General features: G+C 39.1%; 1 protein-coding gene across 10 annotated transcripts in view; it reads left to right on the forward strand.

Moving 5' to 3' along the window:
* Window positions 1-24,194, forward strand: part of rgs12b (regulator of G protein signaling 12b) — a 47,628-nt gene that overhangs the window by 4,916 nt on the left and 18,518 nt on the right. For all 10 annotated transcript variants that reach the window (XM_085460261.1, XM_085460262.1, XM_085460263.1 and 7 more), the window contains exons 5-6: window positions 4,687-4,806; window positions 24,129-24,150. In XM_085460261.1, the coding sequence (XP_085316387.1) occupies window positions 4,687-4,806; window positions 24,129-24,150 (142 nt within the window). The remainder of the gene's footprint in view (window positions 1-4,686; window positions 4,807-24,128; window positions 24,151-24,194) is intronic.

Here is a 24,194-nt window from a genome sequence, read left to right on the forward strand (position 1 = left end):
GCAGTATCTTAGCTGTTCCCAGGACTGCGCTCTTCTGGACAGAGATCTCCGATGTTGTTCCCGGGATCTGCTGGAGCCACTCGCCTAGCTTGGGAGTCACCGCACCTAGTGCTCCGATTACCACGGGGACCACCGTTACCTTCATATATATATATATATATATATATATATATATATATATATAGTAGATGGGCTGATCATTGTTTTCAGAAAATGACAAGGAAATGCAAAGAGGAAAAGGTACAATACTGCATATCCAGCCTGACTAGATTCCATAAGTATTAATCAGCTTGTGAACAGAAATGCTCATGCACGAATATAGAAAACAGCCACTTATGCCTGCCTACATCTACATGTTGCGTATTATTATATTAACGTACAGAAGATAGTTGTTTTGATACTAAAGGAGGCTGGGACTTCCTCCAACAGATATCTTAGAAAACAGTGTCCCAGGGACTCTAAGGGACAACCAGAGTAAGTGTTTAAGACAGAGGCAGGAAGGTGGATATGAACCATGTCCTCGGACTGGAGAAGCAGAGTTTTGGATACTGTGGTGATTATGGTAAGCCAAAAAAACAAACAAAAAACAAAACAGATACAGTTGTGTAAGACTGTTGTTGTTTTCATTTTTCTTGTTAACTATTGCATGTAACATAGTAAGGCGTTAACATTAATTGACTCTTAATATTTGACACATGGTGGCACTGTTTCACTAACTAAACCTCTGCAGACTTATTTCAGCTAAAATCGAAAAAAAAAAGAAAAATCAGTTCTTTTTAAAGTCTTTCACGACTTTTTGATAAAAATCTGTTCATCTATGATTATGATTGACTCAGTAACAGAAAATACTACTACAATAAGTTTGTGTTGGATTGTTAGATTTAAAAACAAACAGTTGAATATTGATAAATGTGACCTAGTGAGTGTACACGAATTAGAGCTTAAATGAAAAGCGAGCTGTTTGTTAAGGTAGAAAAGGACTGAAAAATATCAGTCAGTTTGCTGTTTACTATAATTCATAAACAAAACAATCTATATTTTGGGATGTTTTAGGTTTTTATTTTAAGCTCAAATTATACTTGTTCACATTGTTATTGTTTTTACAGGACATGTGTCTGGTTTTGCTTTTGTTATTTTTATGTTGATAGCAGTGCTGTTGTAAACATGAAGCGCATCTGTTTGTTTATGAGTGTGCGTATGAGGGAGAGGGCGTCAAGATCAGCTACGCAGATAAAGGCTGTGGATTTTCCACTAAAATTTAGTCGTTTCACATTCTCTTCTCTCTGGAAAGGCTCTGGCGCAACCACGCCCAAAACAACCACAGCACCAGTGAGTCAGATCGACACTTTATCATTTCCCTTTCAACCTAAATCTCAGCTTCTCCAAAAATCCCCCTTTTTGTTGGCTTTAAGCTCTCTTGCAGTTACAAGTGAAACTTGGATTAATCTCACTGGTTATACAGAGGTCCTGTGAGAATGATTGTGTCTGCATATGCCATTAAGTGTTCAAATCTGCATTGTCTGACACACATGCGCGCACACACACAAATGCAGAAGTGACTCAGTATCCAGGCAACACCACTGGTCATCGCATGATGAAATGCAGAGGAGACCTGCTCCTAAGCAGCCAGTCAGATTCTACCTGCATTTGAAGCCTGTCAGCACTGGCTAATTACTCATTAATCAACACAGGGCCACTGATTGTGTGCGTCCTCTTATAATACTAGAAAAGTAGACGGATGCAATTTGTAAGAGAAGAGAAAGAAGGCAGAATATTGTTGTTCTCAAAGGATTAAAGAGCAACAGTTGTTAAAAGGTTAATTGTACACTTGTGAAGGCAAAACAGCACTAATTTCCTCTCCTCTTTAACAGCACTCAGAGTGGTTACGTTATTGTCTAATGGCTTTGGATAATAAATGTTCACGACCCTGATGTGGTTATTTTTAGGCGGCAGTTTATGGCATAGTGCAACAGCTTGGCTGTTTTAACTTTATTCCACTAATTGGTGGGTTTCCAATGTAGTGTTCCTATGAACACTATACAATTTTAAGTATCCTTGGTATAATAAATACTACATGGAACTACACTTAGTAGGGATGTCAGTGAAATATGCTACAGTAAACTGCAAAAGCACATCATGCTGCTCAAGAGGAGTTCTGCTAGTACTGTTTGTGTGTACCTGCGTGTCTCTGTATTACCTCTGTGGCTGTGCATTTGACTCACGTGCTCTCTGGTATTGCATGCAAAATCACAGGATTGCACACGCCTCCGTGTAACATGTGGAATTTAACATTTAGTTCAAAAACAGCAACCCGTGCATGTGCAGACACGGTTGGGTTTCTTAAACGTTCAATGACTGAGTGCCGATTTAGGGAGCCAAAAAACCCACTTTTTATTACTGTATGTAATATGGCAGTTTAGAATATGGTGTATGTTGGTAATACAAATGTTTTGTGCCCTTTTATAGTTATCATTAGTAGTGCTGAGCTCCTTAGGAAGGTTTAGTCCGTTATGACGGCTGGAACAACAGAGCTGAAATCACAGATATATTTTTACTGGATGAATGAAATCTAGAGTGCTGCATATTTTTTTTACATTTTATCTTAAAGTTTATATTGTTAAAGATAGTAAGAGTCAGGAAATATAGAAAGAAAATGTAGAAGACTGAGATGCAATGAGTAGGCCAACTAGCTGCAATCTGACCTGGAGATTTGGTGCTTAGGCCGTTAGTGCCCATGTGGTATGCAGCCTGCCCACTTATGCCTCAGGTCACATCATGGAAGGAATTTCAGTGAAATTTTCTGATTAACCCAATTAAAGTTCAGCCAAAAAACAAAGGAAATCTAATATTATTATATCATTCGGAAGATTTGATGTAAACTGTAGATAAACTGACATTCTTTCCCTTTTATCTTTGACAGAATACATATCATAGTTGGTTAACTAACAGATGATAATGATTACATACAGTAGTAATCTGTGATAATAATAATGATGATCTTTTTTTTTTTTATTTTTATTAAACTGTCCTCCAGTCACCTACAAAGTATATTTGCCATCTATCAACTGTGGTGAAATTTCTCATGAATAAGAATAGGACACTAGTGCTAATATTTCACCATTATTTGTGTGTCGTGTTAGGGTAAAAACCTGAATGGTTAGTCACTATATGAGCTCTGTTATTCTATAAGAGGTATTTTGTTGGCCTAGTTAGTGTCCACATGTTCTTTTCAAAGGAAAGGGTCACTGCACACTGATACAAGGTTGTTCCGCTTGATCACCTTTACCCTACAATGAAACTGCTTGTTAATCTTAATGGGATGGTCTCTTGCAGGATGAGATTGCCCTCATCCCCCCCAAAAATGTGAGGGGTTACTTAATAGTTTGAGTTAAAAAATAGTAAATCATGATTTAATCTTTGTAGTCACCAAATTTCAACCCACTGGAAGATGTAACAAAAAACAAAACATAAAAAGAGTTGAGGGAGCATCTTTTTCTGAAGAATGGCGTTCATTTACATCAATAGAGCTCCAGAAACTCGACAGTGAATGTGAAGTGGTTGCAGAATGTGGTGGCAGACACAGACACTTTATTTTCATATGCATATAAGCCCTTGACTAGACCAAATACCAGAAAGTCTGGCTCCTCTGAAACAAAATATAAAGAAAAAAGAGGTGATTCAGGACTTTTGCTGAATAGTTTACAGATGACAAATATGAAGATAGTTTCCTTGAATGTGTACGTGTGCTTGTGATTGTGCCAGTTCACAATGAGGCTGTGAAGAAAGCCAGTCTATGTGTGCGTGCTGCTTTAGCCACTGGTGCTCTCATACTCTAAAGGAAATGCAGACTGATTGTCGTGTAGAGGACCCAAGTGCAAATATGTGGAGGTAGGCAATGATAAACTTAAAGTGAGCTGTTTATTATAAGCATGTTAGCAGTAATCCAAAAGGCAAACAAAAGTCCAAAAGAGGAACACTATAAACTATAAAGAAACACTCTGACAAAGGGAATACAGCAACTACATATACACATAAGGGCGATTAGGGGAAGTGCAGACAGCTGGGAGAACGAGAAAAGGTTTAACTGAATCACAAGAGATGAGACAAAGATGCAATCTAAAAGCAAAGCACAAGGAACAACTAACGCAGGAAATAAAGCAGGAAGTGCAAAACCTAAATGGGGAATACAGACACATGAACTTAAATACAAAGGACACAGGGTGATGGAACACTGAAACTCTAAAGCTGCTAGGAACTGAGAGCTAAAGCAAGTACAGTAAGAATGCACGAAGCAAATCTAAACGTTAAATAAACCAGGAAGCAGAATAGAATATTTAAATAAAGTTAGGCCTTGGTTGTTGTTAGGATTAGCGCTAACCCTTAACATCTCCACCGTAAGCTCGTCCTACGCACAGAGTGGAGCAGGCAGCGGTTACTGATGGCGAAAGAGTAAAACAAAGAGCAGCTTTTGTCAAAAATATGAGAATCAGTCATCCAAATAAACTCGTATTTTGCACTGCAATTACTCTTGAGTGCCAGCAATAGACCAGCCAAGTTTTAAGTAGATCTAATAAACAGTTGTTGAGATGGGGCAAGAACAGATGGACATGCTTACAAAGATTTTTTTAGTTAATAAAATGTCTACAATATGAATGTAAACTGATGGTGTGTTTCTTTTCTATCCAGGGCGGTCGTTTCCGAGGTTTGACCATGGGATTCCCACCTCTCCAGCAGCGCTCCTCAGCTAGGCGCTCCTTTGGACGCTCCAAACGTCTCAGCTTGGCCCGCTCCCTGGATGATCTTGAGGTAGCATATATACAACACACAATCTATATGCGTGGACCTTTTCCAACACAAGTGTACCAACAAGTAATGCACATTACTGCAATATTTAAGGTCAGACTGGCTACTGTGTTACTGTCATGTTTGAGGCTCAGGTGTTGCCTCTGTCTCTAGTAAGAGTAGCTCATGCACTCCATACATGCTCACATGATGCATCAAGCTGATACATCTTCTCATATCACCATGGCAACATAGACAGTAAAGAACAGAGCCATCTTTTGTACTCACTTGTTTTTATTAATTTTAAAAATGTAACACCACAAAGATGCATCGGTATATTTCAAATAAACATAAAGCAGAAACATTAATTTGTTCCCCTCCCTAAGAGAAAATAAGAGCCTGGTTCCATTACATTACATAAAAAAGTTAGAGGGATCTATAGTCAAAATAACACACACACCAGCAATCTCTAGCTTTTTACCACCTAAAAGTTTCCAGAGCTTCACCAAGTTCACAAGGAGTGTAAGTAAGGACACTTAGACCCCATCAAATTCTGATTGTATATGCTTTTTTTTAAATTGTTGATTCTGAAAGCTCTGATGGCCAGTAAGCAACAGAAGAAGATCTCTTTACATTTCTCCAAGAAAAAGAAATCAAGCTTCTGTTCTGTCATAGGGACAAGTTAATGATTTTCTTTTGTTTGTTTTCTTAAATATAAACTGCGAAAATAGCAGCACTGCTACACTGTTGCAAGAATTAGCCTTTTGCGCTTCTTTTAGCTTCAAGAAATGACCTAGTATCCAGTCATTTGAAAGCCATGAGTTTTGCCCAACAATATCCCTATTTACAGGATTTAATACAGAGAAAATCAGCAATTGCTATTTTTGGACTTAGATGGGAAAGATACAAAGACTTATTATTACTTGTATTAGGTTGTGTTTGTATAACTTAAGGTGGGATTTTATTATGAAATTCCATTTCTGGAAGCGAATCATAAAACTGTCCTGGTGATAACAGTGTAAAAGAGTGTTGCTGTCATCATGACTTGTCTCTACGTGTGTCTGCGTGAAGGTTGCCAAGACCACGGTAGAGTCCTGCTGCCTCCACCAAAATTCTTAACAGTAGCTTTGGCTCTAAGATAGAGATCAGAGGACAGCTTAATGTTTCCGCCGTTTAGTGGTGACTGGGGTACCGTGGGAGCAGATAAGCAAATCCCACACTGTTGCATCAGTGGTGATAGTTTTTTTTTAAACAGACATTTTTGGCATTTTTCCCTTTATTGGACAGCACAGTAGATGGCAACAGGAAGCATGGGAGAAAGAGGGAAAACGACTGGGAGTTAAATACCGCAGAGGTCCCGGGCCTGCAGTTAAGGTGGAGGACTTGTATTTTAAACAGTGAGACCATTATTTAGCTAAATTAAAGCTGCTGTGTGTGTGTGGTTTTTTTCTTTTTTTTTTTCTTTTTTTTTTAATGAGAAAAATCTTTTGAATGAATCGAATTCCTCAAAGCGAAAGTCTATTAGTAGACACTTGGAGCCTTCAAATTAACTTCACACTTTTATTATTCAGGTTCATTTCAAACTATATTTAATTTGCATTCGAAATGGAAAGTCCAAACGTCACCTACAGGCTCTTGAGAGCAGATTACGATGTAAAAACCATACACAATCAAGGATGATATTGGAAGCAGTGTAGAATTTCTGCTACTTGAGTTGGCAACTGTTGTATGAGCTTCACAGGGGTAGATGTCCCATTGCCAGAGCTTCCAATGGCAGGGCTCCTCTCTTCTTCTTTTTCTTCTTTTTCTTCTTCACCCCTTCATCCTCCCACTCTCTCTATTCCACCTTTTTCTTCCGGTCGTTAGGCCTTTTTCACTCGCTGCACATGCAGTAATGTCCACAAACAGAGAGGGCTTTGTGTTGTGTCGAGGGGGAAGGAGAGAGAGAGATTGGAGTGTGTGTGTGTGTATGTGTGTGTTTGTGTGGTGACGATGGTGGGGGGTAATGGGGTTCTAAGTGTTAGCCTGCACTTCTAACGAGCTCTGATGAGCAACAAGCTGACATTCCCCTCGTTAGTGCGGCCTCAACACAAAAGCACACACACATACAAATGCACACACAAATGCACAGTGTATATACACACATGCAGGAAGAGCTGTGCATGAAAATACACAAACAAATGCCAGCTTTAAATCGGTGACACACAAGCATATTTACACACACACACACACACACACACACACACACACACACACACACACACACACACACACACACACACACACAACTATCAGAGATCTTGTTAGATGTGCTGCTCGAGCTGCTTTCAGACTGTGTGAGCAGGCGCGTTTGTGGCTCGTTTAGCAGAAATAAAAGACAGAGTTTGAGGCTCGTTTCGTATTCATCTGTCAGGGGGAGAAATATGATTTTACTAGTGTCATTTGTCCATTTGTTTGTCTGCCAGTAAAGAATGTGATTAAGCTTGGCAGAGAGGTGGATGAAAGACGAACAGTTTTGGTGCAGCTCTGGATCACCTTCTTTAACATTGGGAGAACTGCTATTGGTGGAAACCTGCAGTCTGCCTCTTAGTTCCCTTCTTGTCTTGTGACAGATCTGATTCTAGAGCCTAACTATTACGCAGTCGCGCAGCACCCACACACAAGTTGCAGACTTCAGTGTGTCAGGCTCCTAGTGGGACTTTAGTTAGGCATTTAACTTCTTTGTCTTCTTAGACATATACAGATACGCTCACACACATACAGACGCTAAAGAACGTGTTGAATAGTACACACAGACCTTTGTTTCAGAATACTAATGTTTAAAACCACAGAGAGCTATTTTAGAGACCATCACCAACCAAGAAAAAAAGAGCTACCTAACTCTAACTGAGTCAACCATTTCAAAGCAAACACATCATTTTTAACTGGTCCTGGAGGTTTGAAATCTGCAGTGTACTCGATTGAACTTAGTTAACAACGGTCACAAGAAATGATTCAGAATAAATGCACAAACACCAAGCAATTCTCACAATGGGCCGTTTGTGGCTGTTTGCACAATGAGCTGAAAGAAAACTATAGTTGGAAGAAGGTGAGATTTTTCTCCACTGTGCAGTGTTGAGCTTGAAGACAGGTCCAGCAAAATCCCAGTGGCACAAAAACAGGGAGTGTTATTAAATCTAAGAAGTAACTGGTGCTGTAATATTAAATCATTTTGATGCTTCCTGATAAAATAAAATGAAGAGCTTTATTATCTGTTAGCTCAGGCCAGTTTTTAATGCATATTATAAAGGTATTGTAAAATTTGGGTATTTCAAATGACAAGTATATATCATCAAGTGTACATAGCAAAATATTGAAATGTCTTCTATTTGTTTTGTCAGCATTTTTCTGCATTACTTACAATTGTTTATTTAATTTGTAGACTTGGTCATTTAAGTAGAATGCATGCAAGTCTCCTGAAATCTCAATATAACTCTAACTGAAGTTAGAATGCAGTTTTACAGAGGAAACTACAGTGTTTCTTTTAAAACTTTATTTATATCCTATATGCAATTCTGAACACTGGGCATTTAATAGATGGACATTTCTTGACAGATGGCTATTTCAGTTTAATGTATGTGGTTTTTGTCTTTTTTAGTGTTCTATTACATTTAAGACATTAGCATTATCTATATTTGTTTCAGCAAATGATCACCAATGAAGCAGAAGAAAGTGCTATTGCTATTAAATTTATTATTAAGCATAGTTAGAATAAAGCCACATATTAACTTTATCTTTATAAGGATAAGGCATCATCAAGTCTTGCTTTTGGTTTAATCCTTGTGCTTAACTATGACATAGATGAATTAAAATCTTAGCTTACATAGAGCGTGATTTACTTGTCGTAGCAAAGACTCAGTGCTCAAAATGTATTAACATTTATTATTGGTCTAGACTTGAAATGCCTTTTATGACCAAACATGTTAGTTACTTTAATTTATCATCCTTTTAGATGTTGTTTTTGTGTCTATAACATCTGGCTGATGAACACAAAATTATAAAATGCTTCATAAAAACATCAAAATTAATCAAAGCTAGGAATAAGAAGTGACCTCTATTTGTTTAACAATTTTATACTGGAATGTAAAAAAACGCAACTACCATTTTTCATTAGACCTTCTCCGGGTTTTTCTTTCCCACTACTTTCAAACTCCACGCCCTGCTTGTAATGCAGGTTATCTGTTGAAACAAGGCTCACCCTTGGTGACATGATTAGGGTTAATGTATCACATTTTGGAAAGCTTCCTTTATCCCTACAGAGTATATTATACAGCTGTTTTCAGAGGCTTCAGGGGTTGACAGCAGCATTTACTAATGTTTACTACTAATGTTTATCAAAAGAGCCGTTTTGGGAAAAATCTGTATAGAGCCACAAAAAATGCTTGTTATGAAAAAATAGCGGTCAAAGGACTCAATACTATCCTCTGTAAAATGCACCCAGTGGCATGTAAAGCCACCTTTAGTGGCAATAACTTGAAGTAATTGTATTCTGTATGTTTGTATCAGACTTTCACATCAGTGTGGGAGAATTTTGGCCCACTCTCCTTTATAAGTGCTTCATTTCTTTCAGGTTGCAGGCATTTGTTTATGCACAGCTTTTTTTAAAGGGCCATCCAAGCATTTCAGTGAGGTTGAGGTCTGGACTTTAAATGGGCAACTGCAGCACCTTGGTTCTTAATTTTCATCCATTCTGTTATAGATTTGCTGATGTGTTGGAGGTTATTTTGCTGTTTGTTGGCCAAGCTTTAGGTGTTACAGGTGTTAGGTGACTGTGGTATTGTGTTAACACACATTTGAATGCCCTAGACTATCAAAATCTCTGCTTTTATACAGGTGGTCACAGTTTCTGATGATCAGTTAGTTACAAGGTTGCTATTGACACTACACACGTTTAAGTAAGTCTAAAGAATCAGTTACCCATCCCAAATTTGTATCAGTAAAAGGGCCACATGCCTCGTCTCCTGTACTAACACATGAAGTTGGTGTACTTTATGTGTAATGCTGGTCGAGTACAGGTGGAGTTTCCAAACATAAAAGCTCTGAACTGTAAAATGAACTTCATGTAGTTGTCCAAAAATCTAACTCTATCTTTCTATTCAAATTGCACCAGAATGTGTTTTTGACAGAACACTTTATGTATAGATTTTAAATGAGAAAACATCCTGTTCTGCAGTAGACTGAATCTGAATGCATTTGACTTTTTTATCAGTGATCAGTGTGAGCGAGGTGTTGCTTTATTCTCAGTCTTCACCCCTGGGCCAAGTGGAGGAAAACCAGCAGAGATGAGTGTGGGGTAATAGGGCAAGTACATTCACTGTATGTCAAGGCACGTTGAGGAATGCAGCTACTTTTCAACTGTCATAAACAACCTAATCATGGCAACAGACACCAGTCATAGCTGTCAGCTGAATGGAAATATTGCTGCAAAACACTGAGTGTGTTCCTCCCTATTTTGCTTTTTGTTGCCCTCCCCTCCGCCATCGTGAATGTCAGTTTACTCTCCACGCCCCAGACAAGCGTGGGGCATACTAAACAGTTGACAGAAGAGCACAATGTGTTGTAACACATTCATCCCAACCCTGATTTTATGTGTGGGTGTGTTCCTTAATGGCAAGGGGTCTCCCTCCGCAGCCTTGCCTACGCACTTGTCTCAAGTGTGTGTTTGTGCGTGCCTCTCTGCCCACAGCAGTGTGGGTGGAATAGAAATTATACAAGGGTGGGTGCAAAAGCAGAGACAGAGGAGGGGGAGAGCATTGAGGCAGGGCAAAGGAGACTATAGAGAGGGAAGAAGAGGAGGAGGGGGGATAAGAGAGAGAACCATATCTAGCGACGGCGACATTCTGTAGCGTTTTGGACATTTCAAAGCCATCGGGCTTTGCCACTTGTTCTGCGCAGACACGCACATTCAACAGCTGATGACGATGTGCACGGAGGGGAGCTCTCACATGCAGTGCTGAGGATTACTTGTCTCTTCCTTCATGGAGCAGCAAACTTCAAGCGCGGATTCTGAAACGGCAGTTGATCCTGTGAGTAAACGAGCTGCGTGCGTTTGTTAAGGAATCTATGCAAGTGTGTGCGAGATGCATCCTAAATATTTAATCCCAGTAACGGCTCTCTGGCTTCTGTCATTTGTAGCATCATAGCTTTGTTACACAATCTTGACTTTTTCAGAACAGTATTGCTGGAACAGATGCTTAAAGTTCAGTTGAAAATAAAAATGGATGTTTGTGTGAGTTTGAGTCATAAAATCATATCTTTCTTTGGTAATTGCTATGAAAGGCCTTGCCAAACTTCCTGTTTACTGACACTTCTCTATTTTGCTGTTGGCCTCTAGGCACTATCGGCATCCAAAACATATTTATTTAAGTTAAAATGAATTTAATGCACTCAGAGTTTAGTTGTGAAGGCTCTCTCTGGAATGACAGATCATGTGATCATGCACAACCCAATCAGCAGGCTCCTTTTGGCTCTGTTGAAGTAAAAGAAAACCTGTTGATTCTTTTCTCGAGTCCTCTGAATCCATTCATCAAATTGGTTTTTTAAAGCCGTTTTCTAAGAAATGTCCACTGTGTTGCAAAAAGACAATGCAAAAACCACCTCTTATGCAAAGTATAAAGGTAGTGGGTCAGTTATGTTGTCAGTGATTCTGTATTTATGTACCCTAACACAGCGGTCCCCAACCCCCGGGCCTCGGACCGGTACCGGTCCGTGAGTCGTTTGGTACCGGGCCGCGAGAGTTGAGGCTCAGGTGTGAATTGTATAGTTTTCAGGGTTTCTATCGGTTTTCAGCGTTATTTTGTTATCGTTTTTATCGTTAACTTGGTTTTCCTGGGTCTTTTCATGTGTGTTATGAATAAATCTTCTTTTTTTCGGTACCGGTACTAGTTTTATTTTGTTGTATTTATCCGCGACACCTTAAAGGCCGGTCCGTGAAAATATTGTCGGGCATAAACCGGTCTGTGGCGCAAAAAAGGTTGGGGACCGCTGCCCTAACAGGTCGGTGGTTGTGTATGAGTGTGTGTACACATATTAAGTTTTTTGTCAGGGAGTTTTGACACTGTGGTGGAAGGCAGCACAGAGCATAATTTCACTAAACACAGTTGTGAGAAAAGAGCAGCCTGCCAGGCCTCTGACCCGGCACACACAGCACAGACACACACATTCAGGCATAAAAAAACTCATTCATATCTTAAAAAAGTGAAAAAGAACACCCAGAGATAAGAACCTGCACACACATTTTTCTGTGTGTGTCTGTGTGTACTCTCAAAGTGACTGTTTGTGTGTGTTGTTCCTCGTGATATCCCCTGAGAGCAGAGTGTGTTAGGGAAGGAAAATCAGATGACGAGACAATGAGACAAGATCAACACTGCTCCTGTACATGAAACACCGCAGGAGGCCAGCAGTCATGTTAGACGCAGCTCCACTTTCAAATAAACACAAGTGTTTCTTTTTTATCGTCAACAAGTGCCAGATACAGTTTACCACATCAGCACAGTCAAACTGTGTCATGTGATAAGTCAGTCGATAGATTGTGTTTTGTTAACTTAAATTGTCAAAAAATGCAGATAAAATGATAGGAAAACAGTGTTTGAACCTGTACTTTTTATCTCTGTTAAACAAGTGTTTCAGTCAGTGGAATCACAGTTTACTACTACCTATATTTGCAGTTTTAATGACAGCAACATGAGTCGTTGTAATTCAAATACCAAACTGAAAAAATGTGTCATCTTAAAAAAAGATCTGAAAGTCACCAGTTTCAAGAGTGAGCTTTCAAAGGAAACATTAGGCAGTTTGCAAAAGGAACAGATGCACAGTTAATGGTGCGTCAAGTACAAATACTGCACAGCTGTCTCATAAAGCAGATATTTTTTTACGTTTCTACCTTTAAATAGATTTTAACCTCATTTATTTCCACTGTATTTTATAATCCTGGCAGTCACTATTCATTATTAGCTGATTCGCTTCCATACTTTGATTGATCTGAGATTGACACTGAGTATGAATTCTGTCTTACCTAAGTGGCAACAGCAGGGGGCAATGTTGGGTTATTGTCTGCAATAAAGGGCAACAAATGGATAGATGCCAAACTAAACCCTTCTTAGCAGGAAATAAAATGTGTTCTCTTTAATAAAGATGGTTTGTAACTGAGCTGATTGATTCTGATTGCAACTGAATTCCTGTTTGCTGTTCGTTATCACCCCAATGAGCCTTTTTCCCCAAACATTCAGCAACATTGAATTTACATGCCAGTTACTTTCTGGATTTCTGGATGTAAGATTTGTAGGCTTGAAGTATTTTACAGCAGTATTTCACTATACTGCATCTATAAAGACTGAAAGAGGTCAGTGAGACAGTTAAACCTGGTGATGGAACATAGACTTGGATTGCAGCGTGTCTTCAAATGTACTTGTTTACACATTTAAATAATACCCTATTAGTTATATATTTCAATAATGTAAATGTTTCTAAACGAAGACAGTGTAAGAAGCTTTGTTTTACTCTAGAAGTGCAAAAATGTGTGCTTAATAAGGACTTTTCACATGCTTCTGTGTTGGATAAGCATGGGTCTATCTAGGGAGGAGAACACACAAAGGAAAAATGCTGCTTGCTCGACCATAGGAATTAGGATGAAGAGAGGAGTGAGAGATGCGACATTTCTTTGTCTAACGTCTTCCTTGTTCTTTTGTTCTCTCAGCCTCTGCTCTTTTTTTCTTTCTCCTTTTATCACCAGGATGCGGATTTAGCCAACCTAAACTTTGTCATATCCCTCTCTTCCTGTGTGGCGCCCTGCCACCTATCTCTTCCCTTGTGTTAAGAGATTTGTTTGAGCACAGGTTTCTTATCATTACTCATGGTTCTTCCCTGTTGTCAAAGATGTGTGGCTGACCAGATAGGTGTTTCCCAAATGGCACAGCTAGGATTTAATCAGTCTGGCTTTACTAGCGTTTGTGGTGCATTTAATAAAATCAGCTGAACCAGAGAAACTTGAACGTTTTTAAAAATTAGACTTCATCTGGGCAGTCTCCTTTAGCACTAAAAGCTCTGGTAATTAGTGCTTGGCAGCACCTTCAGCCTTTCTCTGTCAATGTGTGTAGAGTGGTCGTGGGGGCGCTGAGTGCTGGAGCCATCTCTGATGTTGCTATGATACAGGGACGTGTAAGGTTAACATTAACAATATGGCACAACATTTTGCGCTCTATGGCCTCAAATGGTGCTTGTGGCGTAGAAAAGAAAGGAGAAAAATGTCCTGTTATGGGCCAGTAGTCATTGAAATTTTTTTTTTTTTTCCATAGAAAGTTGAAGGAAATGTAATGGGCATAGGGCCCAACATAGCTTCTACTGTTTACTGGTCGTCTTACTATTTTTAAGGGTGAAGCCAAGCTTTTTGGTGCTTTTTTGAGAGGTGTCACATTTTAGAGCCTGAGATAAAAGTACAAAAACCCAAAACAAATATTAAATAATGACAAGGCTTTAAAAAAAAACAAAAAACTGTTTGAAGGATATTTGGATTCTCCGTAACATTAAAACCCAGTCCATAGTTGTAAAGAAGAAATGTAGAACTCATAAACCAGATGTTAATGAACTGTCATTAAAAAATAAACAGTTTTAACATGTGAACTCTGTGCAGTATTGGGAGAATTGTGTTCAGACCACAGTTGTTAAAGTTTGGCAGTTTTTATTGCTTGTTTCATTTTGGTTTATGTTACTTTTAGTGGTACTTTTAGTTTATTTTACTGTAATCTGGTGATTATTTGTTTAAGGGTAAAATATGAGAAAAATCATAATACTACATAAAGGTGTTTTTCGACAGTATTGAGGAAATTTACCAAAAGTCCAACTATATTTTCTGTGTGTTCATTTTATTTTAGTTTGTTTTGTAAGTGCAAACTATTATTTGCATTCATTTTTGACTGTTTGTCTATGTTTACTTTAAATAATCAAGATTAAAAGAATCTTGATCTTGTCATTGCCTTTGTGACTCTTAGTCCATAGCTGGTGATATTGGAAATGTTTGGTTTAAGTGTAATTTATAGTAGTGCGTTGATATGTAATGGACGATGTTGTTGTTTGCATTTATACTTTTGCGCTTTTGTGCCTGCATTAATCAGAACTGTTGGACTTGGAGCTAGTAAATCTTGAACAATTACTTTTACTGAAACGCAGAGAGGATAGAAGACTTCCAAACTATAACCGAGTGTATGTACGTAGTCAGAGCTATGAAGATTTTATTAACCTAATGAGCAAGCTAGACACAATTCAATTGTATGACAGAGGTATTATCCTTGTGCAAGTCAATATACTGTGTTTACATGGCTTATTACTACCAAACAACATAGTTGTTGCAGTCTGCATTGCCATTACTTGTGCTTGGATGTCAGGCTACAGTGTAGGGTACAGACTTAATCCCTAGTCTATGCTGCAGATTTAATGTAGCACTACAAATCAATCATTAGGTAAAGGTGCTTGTCTCATTAACTTTTTCCTTTGCTGTGAATCCACTGCACACTACACAGGTAACATTTGTATTCTCATATTCAGCTCTTTTGTTTAATGAAGAAAAGAAAATGGGTTGCACAATGCGTGTGACATAAACACACCGCACAAACACTGCTAGCACAGTGTAACACAGAGCCAGCTACTGTCTGCTGGACTCCAAGCAAATTAAAATGACACAGTCATTCAGTGGATGTGTTGTTTGAGTATAGAAATGAGTCATCAGTCAGTTAGTCAATCAAGACAGTGATACCAAAAAAAGATCATGTTGATGTGTAGGAAAGGTTTAAGAGACGCTCTTTCTTTCTGACAAAACAGGAAATTAGGGGGAGTGAGGTAGGCCTAAGGCCATGTGCATAAGTTCAATTGCAGTCTTTGTTTATGTGTGCGTGTGTGTTTGTGCGCAGAAGTAGGCCACTCTGTCTTGTGAAGTGCTTTGCTTTCACTTGACCTTTTAGCAGACCTGCAGAACTTCCAATCATCTCTTTTTGAAGCAGCTGCTCGAGATGAAAGTCTTCTGTCCTTCTCATGATACTTGTGACCAGACGAGAAGTTGAATTTTCTCATACCTGCGCCTGTTTTTGATTTGAACAGGGAGGAACAGGAGAAGCGTGGAGAGGTAATGGCCTTGCTGCAACATGATTGGCAGACTGACCTTTGTTCCCTCCCCTTCTCAGTAACTGCTGCCTGATGGGGGCGTGTCACTATGGAAACTGAGCCGTGTGAGTGTGTGTCAGTGTGTGCGTGTGTTTGCGAGAGAATGGAACTTCCTAGTCAGTCTGTCAGCTCAGCGTGTGGGAAAAAGAGGGAGAGCTATAGAGTGCTGTAAGAGAGGAAAAGGACGTTAACAGTGTCTTAATACGACTTTAACAGGCAGTTGAAGCTAATTCTAAGGTGTGAGTGTGCGATAGACTTGCTGAGTTATGGCTCCATCCAAGTTAGCTGTCTGCAAAGATTTCAAGTCCTAGATAGGTCCTGAAGAAACTCCGTCAGTGCACATGAGTGATTGTGTTTTTGTGGTTCAGTTATGTAGATTAAACAGTCACTGGGTTTCCTCCTCTTTGAGAGGGGAGCAGGATGAGCCTCAGGAAGAGGCTCTCCTTCAAGCGGGTCTGGAACTCCAATACAGTGAGTAATGCATCCACACGTTCACACACAGTGCTTTACAGGTGGCATTCACAGAGGAACTGCTCTTCTAGTCAGTGTTTTTTTTAAATAGAGTGGAAGTGAAAGGAGTGGAAGGAGAGTCTTAATTCTGTTATTAACTCATTTGTCAATCAATGCTCATAGAAGCATCTTAACTAAATATTCAAACATTACCTGATGTTTAAAACCATTTTTGATAATACTAATAAAAAACAATAACCAAGTCTTGGTTTTGATTTGTCTTCTGTATACTTTACAAAGGGATGGAACAAGGTAGAGAAAGAAACCGAGAGTGTAAATATCATTCACTTCATTAAAGTGTTGTTCTGCTCGCTACAAGTGAGACGGGGAGAGATAAACGGAAAATGGGACCGTTACCATGAGCAAGGTACACGGTGAGGAAAGGAATCTATTACCTTCAGCTGAGGAAAAACAAAGGGACAGGATATGAATGAAGACAGAATAAGGAAAGACTCCTGGGAAAGGAACAGGGTACAAGTTAAAATGAACAAGTCATTCTGTCTGTTATTTTCAAAAAGAAATGGTTTGGTGGTGGTACGTTTGCATAGAGATAAAGTAAGACAGACTAACAAAAATTTGAGGCGGCTGCTTCTCTTCCTCTCAAAGCCAGATGTCTTTTGAGCCAGAGCAGGAGGCAGACAGAAAGAGAAGTAGAAACAAAGCCAGAGACTGTGAAAAATGTCGGAAAAGATCTGCTTTTTGTAGGCTCTTTTGGTCTTGTGTTTTTTCAAGAAAGTGAGAGATAACAGCTGTAAGACAGTGGAATGGTGAGCTGAGTCAGAAGTCTCACTTCTTGTGAAGTTTGCTTAATTTAGCACATCAACTGCCAGCTGTGAGAACATGTCTGCAGGTGTTAAGCCAGGGGTACTCAGTCAGATTCATATGTGTTTACATCATGTTTCCTCCTTTGTCTGTGTGATAGTAGTGTGTTTAAGGCATCAAGCCAAGTAAAACAGAAATTTATCACCGGGGCAGCCTCTGAGTCACACCTCCTGTGTGGCTCTTTTGTGGGGAAACAAACACTATCCGCATTCCTTCCTTTCATTGAGAGTGGATATTGATTTCTTAGTGCGCTGCAGGGATTTATCCTAGAATTCCAGAGGATACATATTTGCAGGGATGTTGATATAGGCAACTCAGAGAAGCTACTCTGTGTTATTTATTGATTTGTATATGTTTTTTGGTTAAATTGTTAAATTTGATACTAACCCAGAGGTTCCATGGAAGACGTTCTTGCTCATGTTCACAGCTTCACACCCTTTCTTTGACTTTTGTTTGAAACATTACAACCTAATCAGCTTGTTCACTCCATCCTTGCCTCTCTTGAGTTAAGCTATGCTCAAGCTAGGCTTTCTCACAGCCCCCGTCCTGGCAGGATTACTCTGGTCTTCTAAATGGCAGCCACTATTCACCTCATATTTAAAAGTAAACACAGTGGCACGCACACATTGAGACTGTTAGCCCAACAGCTTCCTCCTCAGATGGATGTGTGTGTTTATGAATGTGTGCAGTCTGAAAATCTGTGTTATGAATTCTAAATCAGCTTTTATGGACAGAATCTCTGTGTGTGTTCGTGTGTATGTTTCATTTGTTCAGTTATGGGTGTGGTCTCCTGTAGTGATGTAAAATCACAAGACATGATCAGCACTCTTTTATATTTTTGTCATCTTTTACTCTAAGAGTAGAATCTCTTTCCTTTCCAAGGGTGGCCGTTTAAGTTCCAGTGTTTGAGCCAGGAACAGGTTCCTGTCGTACAAACAGTCTAGTCTTTGTGTGTGCGACTGCATATGTTATCCCTCACACTTTCTCCCACAGATAGACATTTTTGTTCACCTTGTTAAGTGCTACTGGTCACTCTGTGTGTCATCCATTAAAACAGAATGTCCTTTTCTGCCGTCTGCCTAAACGCTCAAACGTAAACAGGGCATGTTTCGGAAACTTGAGGTTGTTTAAAGAGACTTTTATTACATTCGAAGTTTCAATATTATGACCCTGTAAGTGAGCATTTGTAAATTGTACAGTGTGCTTAGTCATAGCTTGAACCCGACGTCCAGGCTTCATAACAGATGATGTAAGTCATACGTTCCACGCTAGTCACAGCTAATAAAGGATTTGGACCTCCGCAAGCAATAACCACCAACAGCAGAGGCGGCAAAAGCACAGATATTCTTTACTTAGACAGATGTTTAGATACTTCTGTTCTTTACTCTGTAAAGTGAAAAAGTACAGACTTTGAAATGTAATAAAGTAAAAAGTAACTTTTTAAACGACAGTTCTAATATGATCTATTTTTATGCAATGTAAATTAAAGCTATATTAATGTAATAATAAAATATTAGTACATGGAAATACTTTGCATTCATTTGCAAATGTAGGTAGTAAAAATAAAAGTTTTCAGAACAATAAATACTCAAGTACAGTAATGTACCTGAGTACATTAACAAAGTATTTGTGCTTTTTTTGCTTCTCACCTTTAAGAAACAGCCACAGATGCACACACACAGCATAAGCAGTCCAGGCATGTATCTGCAAGGTGGCAATTTGTGTTCAAGGAGCTAAAAGCAGGATAATGCGGGTAAACACACAAGTTTTGACCTGTAGACTAAAAAATACTTTCCAACCTCCATGTAATGTAACCTACTGAATGACAGAGTCACAACACCACACCCTGTTCCTACTGAAGGTAATTAAGTCTTATGTATGAATCCAATTTTTCTCTTCTAAAGAGGTCCCGATAAGCCATCAAATGGAAAAACGTGAAATGACTGTTAATAAAAACATAGCCTTGAATTTTTGGTTCAGACCAGGGTGTGTTGCCACTAAATGTTGCACAATCATGTGATTCAGCTTTTATCTTTTGTTAAAGTGGGTGTCACAGTGATGTGATCATTGTGTAACGGTCTACAACCCTTCCACTGTGTCAGTATTCAGTGCACATGGCTTCCTAGAATACCAAAATAAGCTTATGAAGTTTTTCACCGAAAACATTCATTTTTGTGAATTTCCAGATCAAAGTCGTGATGTGGTTCGTTATGGTTGTTTTCCAGTATCGACTGTTTAGTATAAATTCATCTGTGAGTCAACAAGAACATCAACAACTGATGATAAAAAGTTACATTAAACAACATTTCTTAGCTTCAGCTTCTCAAAATTTAGGATTTTAATTGAACATGTTTGTGTTTCTAGGGATTTGACAACAATTTGAAGCCATCACCTTGTTATCTAGTTCACTAAGTTATCTAAGTAACTGTGTTTAAAAATGTGGGGCACTCTACCAAGCTGTTTTGTTTGGGGGGGGGGGGATTCCACCTGGACTGGACATTTTTTCTTTCCTTTTTTTCTTTCGCTTGTGTTCTTAGTACTCCACAGGACAACCAAGGATTTTAAAAAAAGAAACTGGCTGTTTTGTCATCGGTCACCAATATCCCAACCTCTGAGTGCCGCAGTGGTGAGCACTGTCACCTCACCATATCAGTGGGTTTAAATGCATCAATCAGCTAGAGCCTTTCTGTGTGGACCTCGGTTTTTCTGCTTGTTAGTCATCCTAAAATTGACCATACTTGTGAATATGAGCATGAATTGTTGTCTGTCTGTGCTAAACCTTGCTACAGACTGGCAACCTGTCCAGACTTGGCCTGCCTCTCAACCTATGAGAGTTAGGATAGGCAGCCCTAAATTGGTTAAACAGTTTATAACACAGACGCATTTTCAAATAAATGTATTGTTTAAATGTTTTGCAAATAATTTCATCTTCTTTTTAATTCTATTTTCCATTGTTTTTGACTCTCACACGTTGTTGATGAGATTAGCTTTATACTATACGTATACATATATATGATGAAGTTTGTAGTTTCAGTTTGTCCACTTGTAATGAGAACATTAGATAAAAATGTTAACTAAATGCAGATATCATACTAGTCAGGTAGATTTGTATCTAAATGGTTTTTTTGTCCAAAATAGCACAGAAATGGGCTTTTATGCAATATAATATCATAAGGGATTCTAATCTGAGATGTAATGTGTTATTTATTAATAAGAAAGAACCATTATCTGCAGCTCTGTCTTGCTTAACCAGAATTGACATCCTACACATAGTTTCTGCTTTTTTCCTACAACAACAACAACAACAACAACAACAAACAAGCTCTCCACAACTGTAATCGTGATCACCAGTCTCTAAAGTTGTGTCATTTTCTGCTGATCTTATCAGTGCGTTCACCACAATACACATGAAAGGCCCACTAATATCTGTAAGAAACCGATCCTCAGCCTACATTATAGAAGATGTGATAATAACTGAAACCAGTGGAGGCTAAAAGTAGCACACGTGGCACCTATGAACTGGCAGCACATTTGTTCCTTACAGTGGGATATACATTTGAGAGTATCCTACTTAAATTGAAGTATTTTCCATCTACATATCATCTCTACAGATAGAGGCTTGAGAAAGGAACTCGAAGAGGGAATGTCTGAAAAGCCCCAATCGTTCTCTGTGGGCTGTCAGGAATGACCCGGACTTGCCAAAAGAGGAAGGGAAACACCACTGGAATGATTGAGGAAACGAGACGGAGGGCAAGAATATGAGAATGATTTAAGGAGAAGGGAATAAGTGAGAGAAAGGAAGAAAGACTGGGGCTACAGCATTCTGGGAAAAGAATAAACAAAAGGAAGGAGAGAGTGAAAATAGGCTAGAGGGGGAATCAAGTGAAAACGGGGGAGAGGGGCCTCGATCAGGGGCCAAACCTCTCCACCACAGCATGTGTCTGGAAGTGATCATGCTAGCGCTGAATTGGGGATAGGGGTGAACACACACAGATTCATAAATGCAAAAAAATGCATGCTACACACAAAAGACACATCTTTGACAGATGTTGGCCATATGCTTACATACTGTAGGCTTCACAACTACAACAAGGCCAGGATGTCTTGACCCACAGAAACACACATAGACACAGTAAATGCTGTTGGGAACGTGTGAGTTGTGAATCTGATTTTTGCTCTAATAAGTGTAATCACTTTGTGTCTCTGGTAATTTTTGGTTATCCTCTCTCGTGGTTGTACCACAAACAGCTGCTTCAGAATAATCTCTTTCCATCCACTGGCGCCAACCTCTGTACTTCAAGGGACAGTGTGGAATTGTTAATCCCTGAGAAACTTTAGCCGTTTTCACACATGTACTGCAGCCCTGACCTTTTCTCGACATCACTCAACTGAGCAGCATGCGGGGATGTTCGATTGGACACTAGCCCGTTTTTATCCTAGCAGCTCCCTGGTAACGCACTAGCGAATGAGCATCCCGTGTCCTTCCTCTTGCACTCTCTATCCAGGCAACTCCCTTACCTAAACCACACATGGTTTTTCCAGTAGTATATCTTAAGAGGACAATTTCCTGCTGCATGTGGCAAAAGACAACTATAAAAAATGTTCCATCCTGATTCTTCTAAAATTGTAACTCAGTGCAGTTTTATTTATATAGTGCCAAATCACATATACCGTTGCACTTTATATTGCAAGATAACAGCTCTACAGTAATACCAAGAAAACCTCAACAATCAAATGACTCCCTTTGAGCAAGTACCTGGGGACAGCGGGCAGGGAAAAAAAAATCCCTTTTAATAGGAAGATACCTCAGGCTCAGGGAGGGGCAGCCATCTGCCTCAACTGGTTGGGGGTGATGGGAGGAAGACAAGACAAAAGACAGACTGTGGAAGAGAGCCAGAGATTAGTAATAACTAATGATTAAATGCAGAGAGCTATATAAACACATAGTGATTGATAAGGAAGCACTCGGTGCATCATGGGAAACCCCCAGACCTACGTAACTTAGGGAGAATTCAAGGTCACCTGAAATTGTTTGATGTTTATGTATGAAAACATCTTTACACTGACAGAACCATCTGGGAAGGACTAGATCTGATTTAAGAGAGGAAATAGCCAAAATTCAACAGGTAGCACATACACAGACAGCACCAAGGGTTCAAATGAACTAGATGTACCCAGTTTGCATATTGAATATGAGTCTGGATATTTTAGAATTTTAATGCTGTAGGCTTATTACAAATAGAGAATGTTATTGTTTTTGTAAATTGGTTAACGAGTGTTTAGGTGAACAAATCTATTAGAATAGCAGAACTTCCACTTCAGTATTTTAGTTACTGTAAAATTTGCATAGTTTGGAACCTAATGTAATGCTCAGTTGCAGACACTGCCTTTTTTTAGACTTTGTGGTGCTTCTGTTTTTATTTTAATACCAGTTTCAGTTTTAGTAACTCTTTTGAACACAAAGGTGTACTCCTACTGTTGACCTTTTGTCTTATGCTGTTCCCTATCTTAACTCCTCAGAGACACATGTGTCTAAAACCAAATGTAGGCTGCTGGTAGAAATCTGGGTAATTAAAGTGAATATGAAATAACTACAACTAAAAGGGATTTTTTTTCTTTTTTGAGATAGCATCACTTTTCTCTCTAGTAAAGCTTTCAGTTTGACAGTAGGCACATGAGGCTGCAGCTCAAAGCTTTATTGTATAATATAAAAATGATCTTATAACACATTAATTTGCTTTCTAATGAATGATTTTATTATTCAGTAAACCTTAGCACGGAAAGAAACAATGTTATTTCACACAACTTGTTGTTGCATTTCTAAAGAATGGACTGTGTGACCTATAGAAACTTCTGCTCATCTGGAGAACACTCTGATGTCTGTGCTGAGTAATGACGAGCTCAATAAAAGTTAATTTCCCAAAGGTAAATGCGCTGTAGGAAATTCCTACAGATCACTTCGGTACCAGGCTGGTCTCTTAACATGAATAAACAGAAAGTTTGCCATTAGCAAGGGTAGCGGTTAGATTAAGAGCATAAAAAGACACATATTGCAAATTAGGCTCCATTTTGAACCCTTTTTTTTTTGGAGTTTTCAACTTTCTCAAACCATTTTTCTCTTTCTTCCTTCCTTTCTTTCCCTCTTTTGTCTCCTGCTCGGCTTTGGCCTGAGTCACACTGTGATGCATTGTTCCACAGTAATCTACATTACTGATGTCTGCGTTGAGTGATCTCATCCTAGCTCAGCATGTCTGAGAGAAAAACCCACTGTACGCCATATGTGTGTATTTCTGAGTGTCGTTTTGGGTCTGTGTCAGGGAAATGTGATATTAGGCTGAAGTAAGTTTGGCTTGATTATGTGTCTGTATTAACATCTGCGTGTTTGTGTTGTTGAAAACCGTTAAAATGGAGATTGAATGAGTTTCTTCATCTCTCTGTTTGTGATTGTGAGATAAGCAGGGAAACTTCACACCTGCCTATTGAAAGGAGACGGGACCCATCCTTAACCTTTTCACACATACACCCAGACAGTAGGCCCCACCCATTTGAGTTTTCTTGTAGAGCAAGCGCAGCCATTTAACAGACGATTCCACCCACGCAGAAGACAATGAATGTGGGTGCTAATCTGGCTGTGTCATGATGTGAAACTGTGTTGATAATGGAATCATTCCTATTAGAAACTCAGTCAGTCTGTCTGTGTCTCCATGTGGCCAAAAGTGCATGCTCTGGCCTCTTGGGCCTCATGCCCTGTGTGAGCTGATTTTAATGTGTGTCATCTGTGTGATGAAGAAAGATCCTAACTCATGTCTTTCTGCTTTTTACAGTCTGCTGCAGTCTCTGATGGAGGTGAGTAAATATGCCTTAAATTTTTGTATTATTTCAGTATCATT

The sequence above is a fragment of the Copadichromis virginalis genome, linkage group LG6 (assembly GCF_057382275.1).
Source record: "Copadichromis virginalis isolate Kocher_CV1m ecotype Utaka linkage group LG6, C_Virginalis_male_GT1.1, whole genome shotgun sequence".
NCBI classification, from domain to species: domain Eukaryota; kingdom Metazoa; phylum Chordata; class Actinopteri; order Cichliformes; family Cichlidae; genus Copadichromis; species Copadichromis virginalis.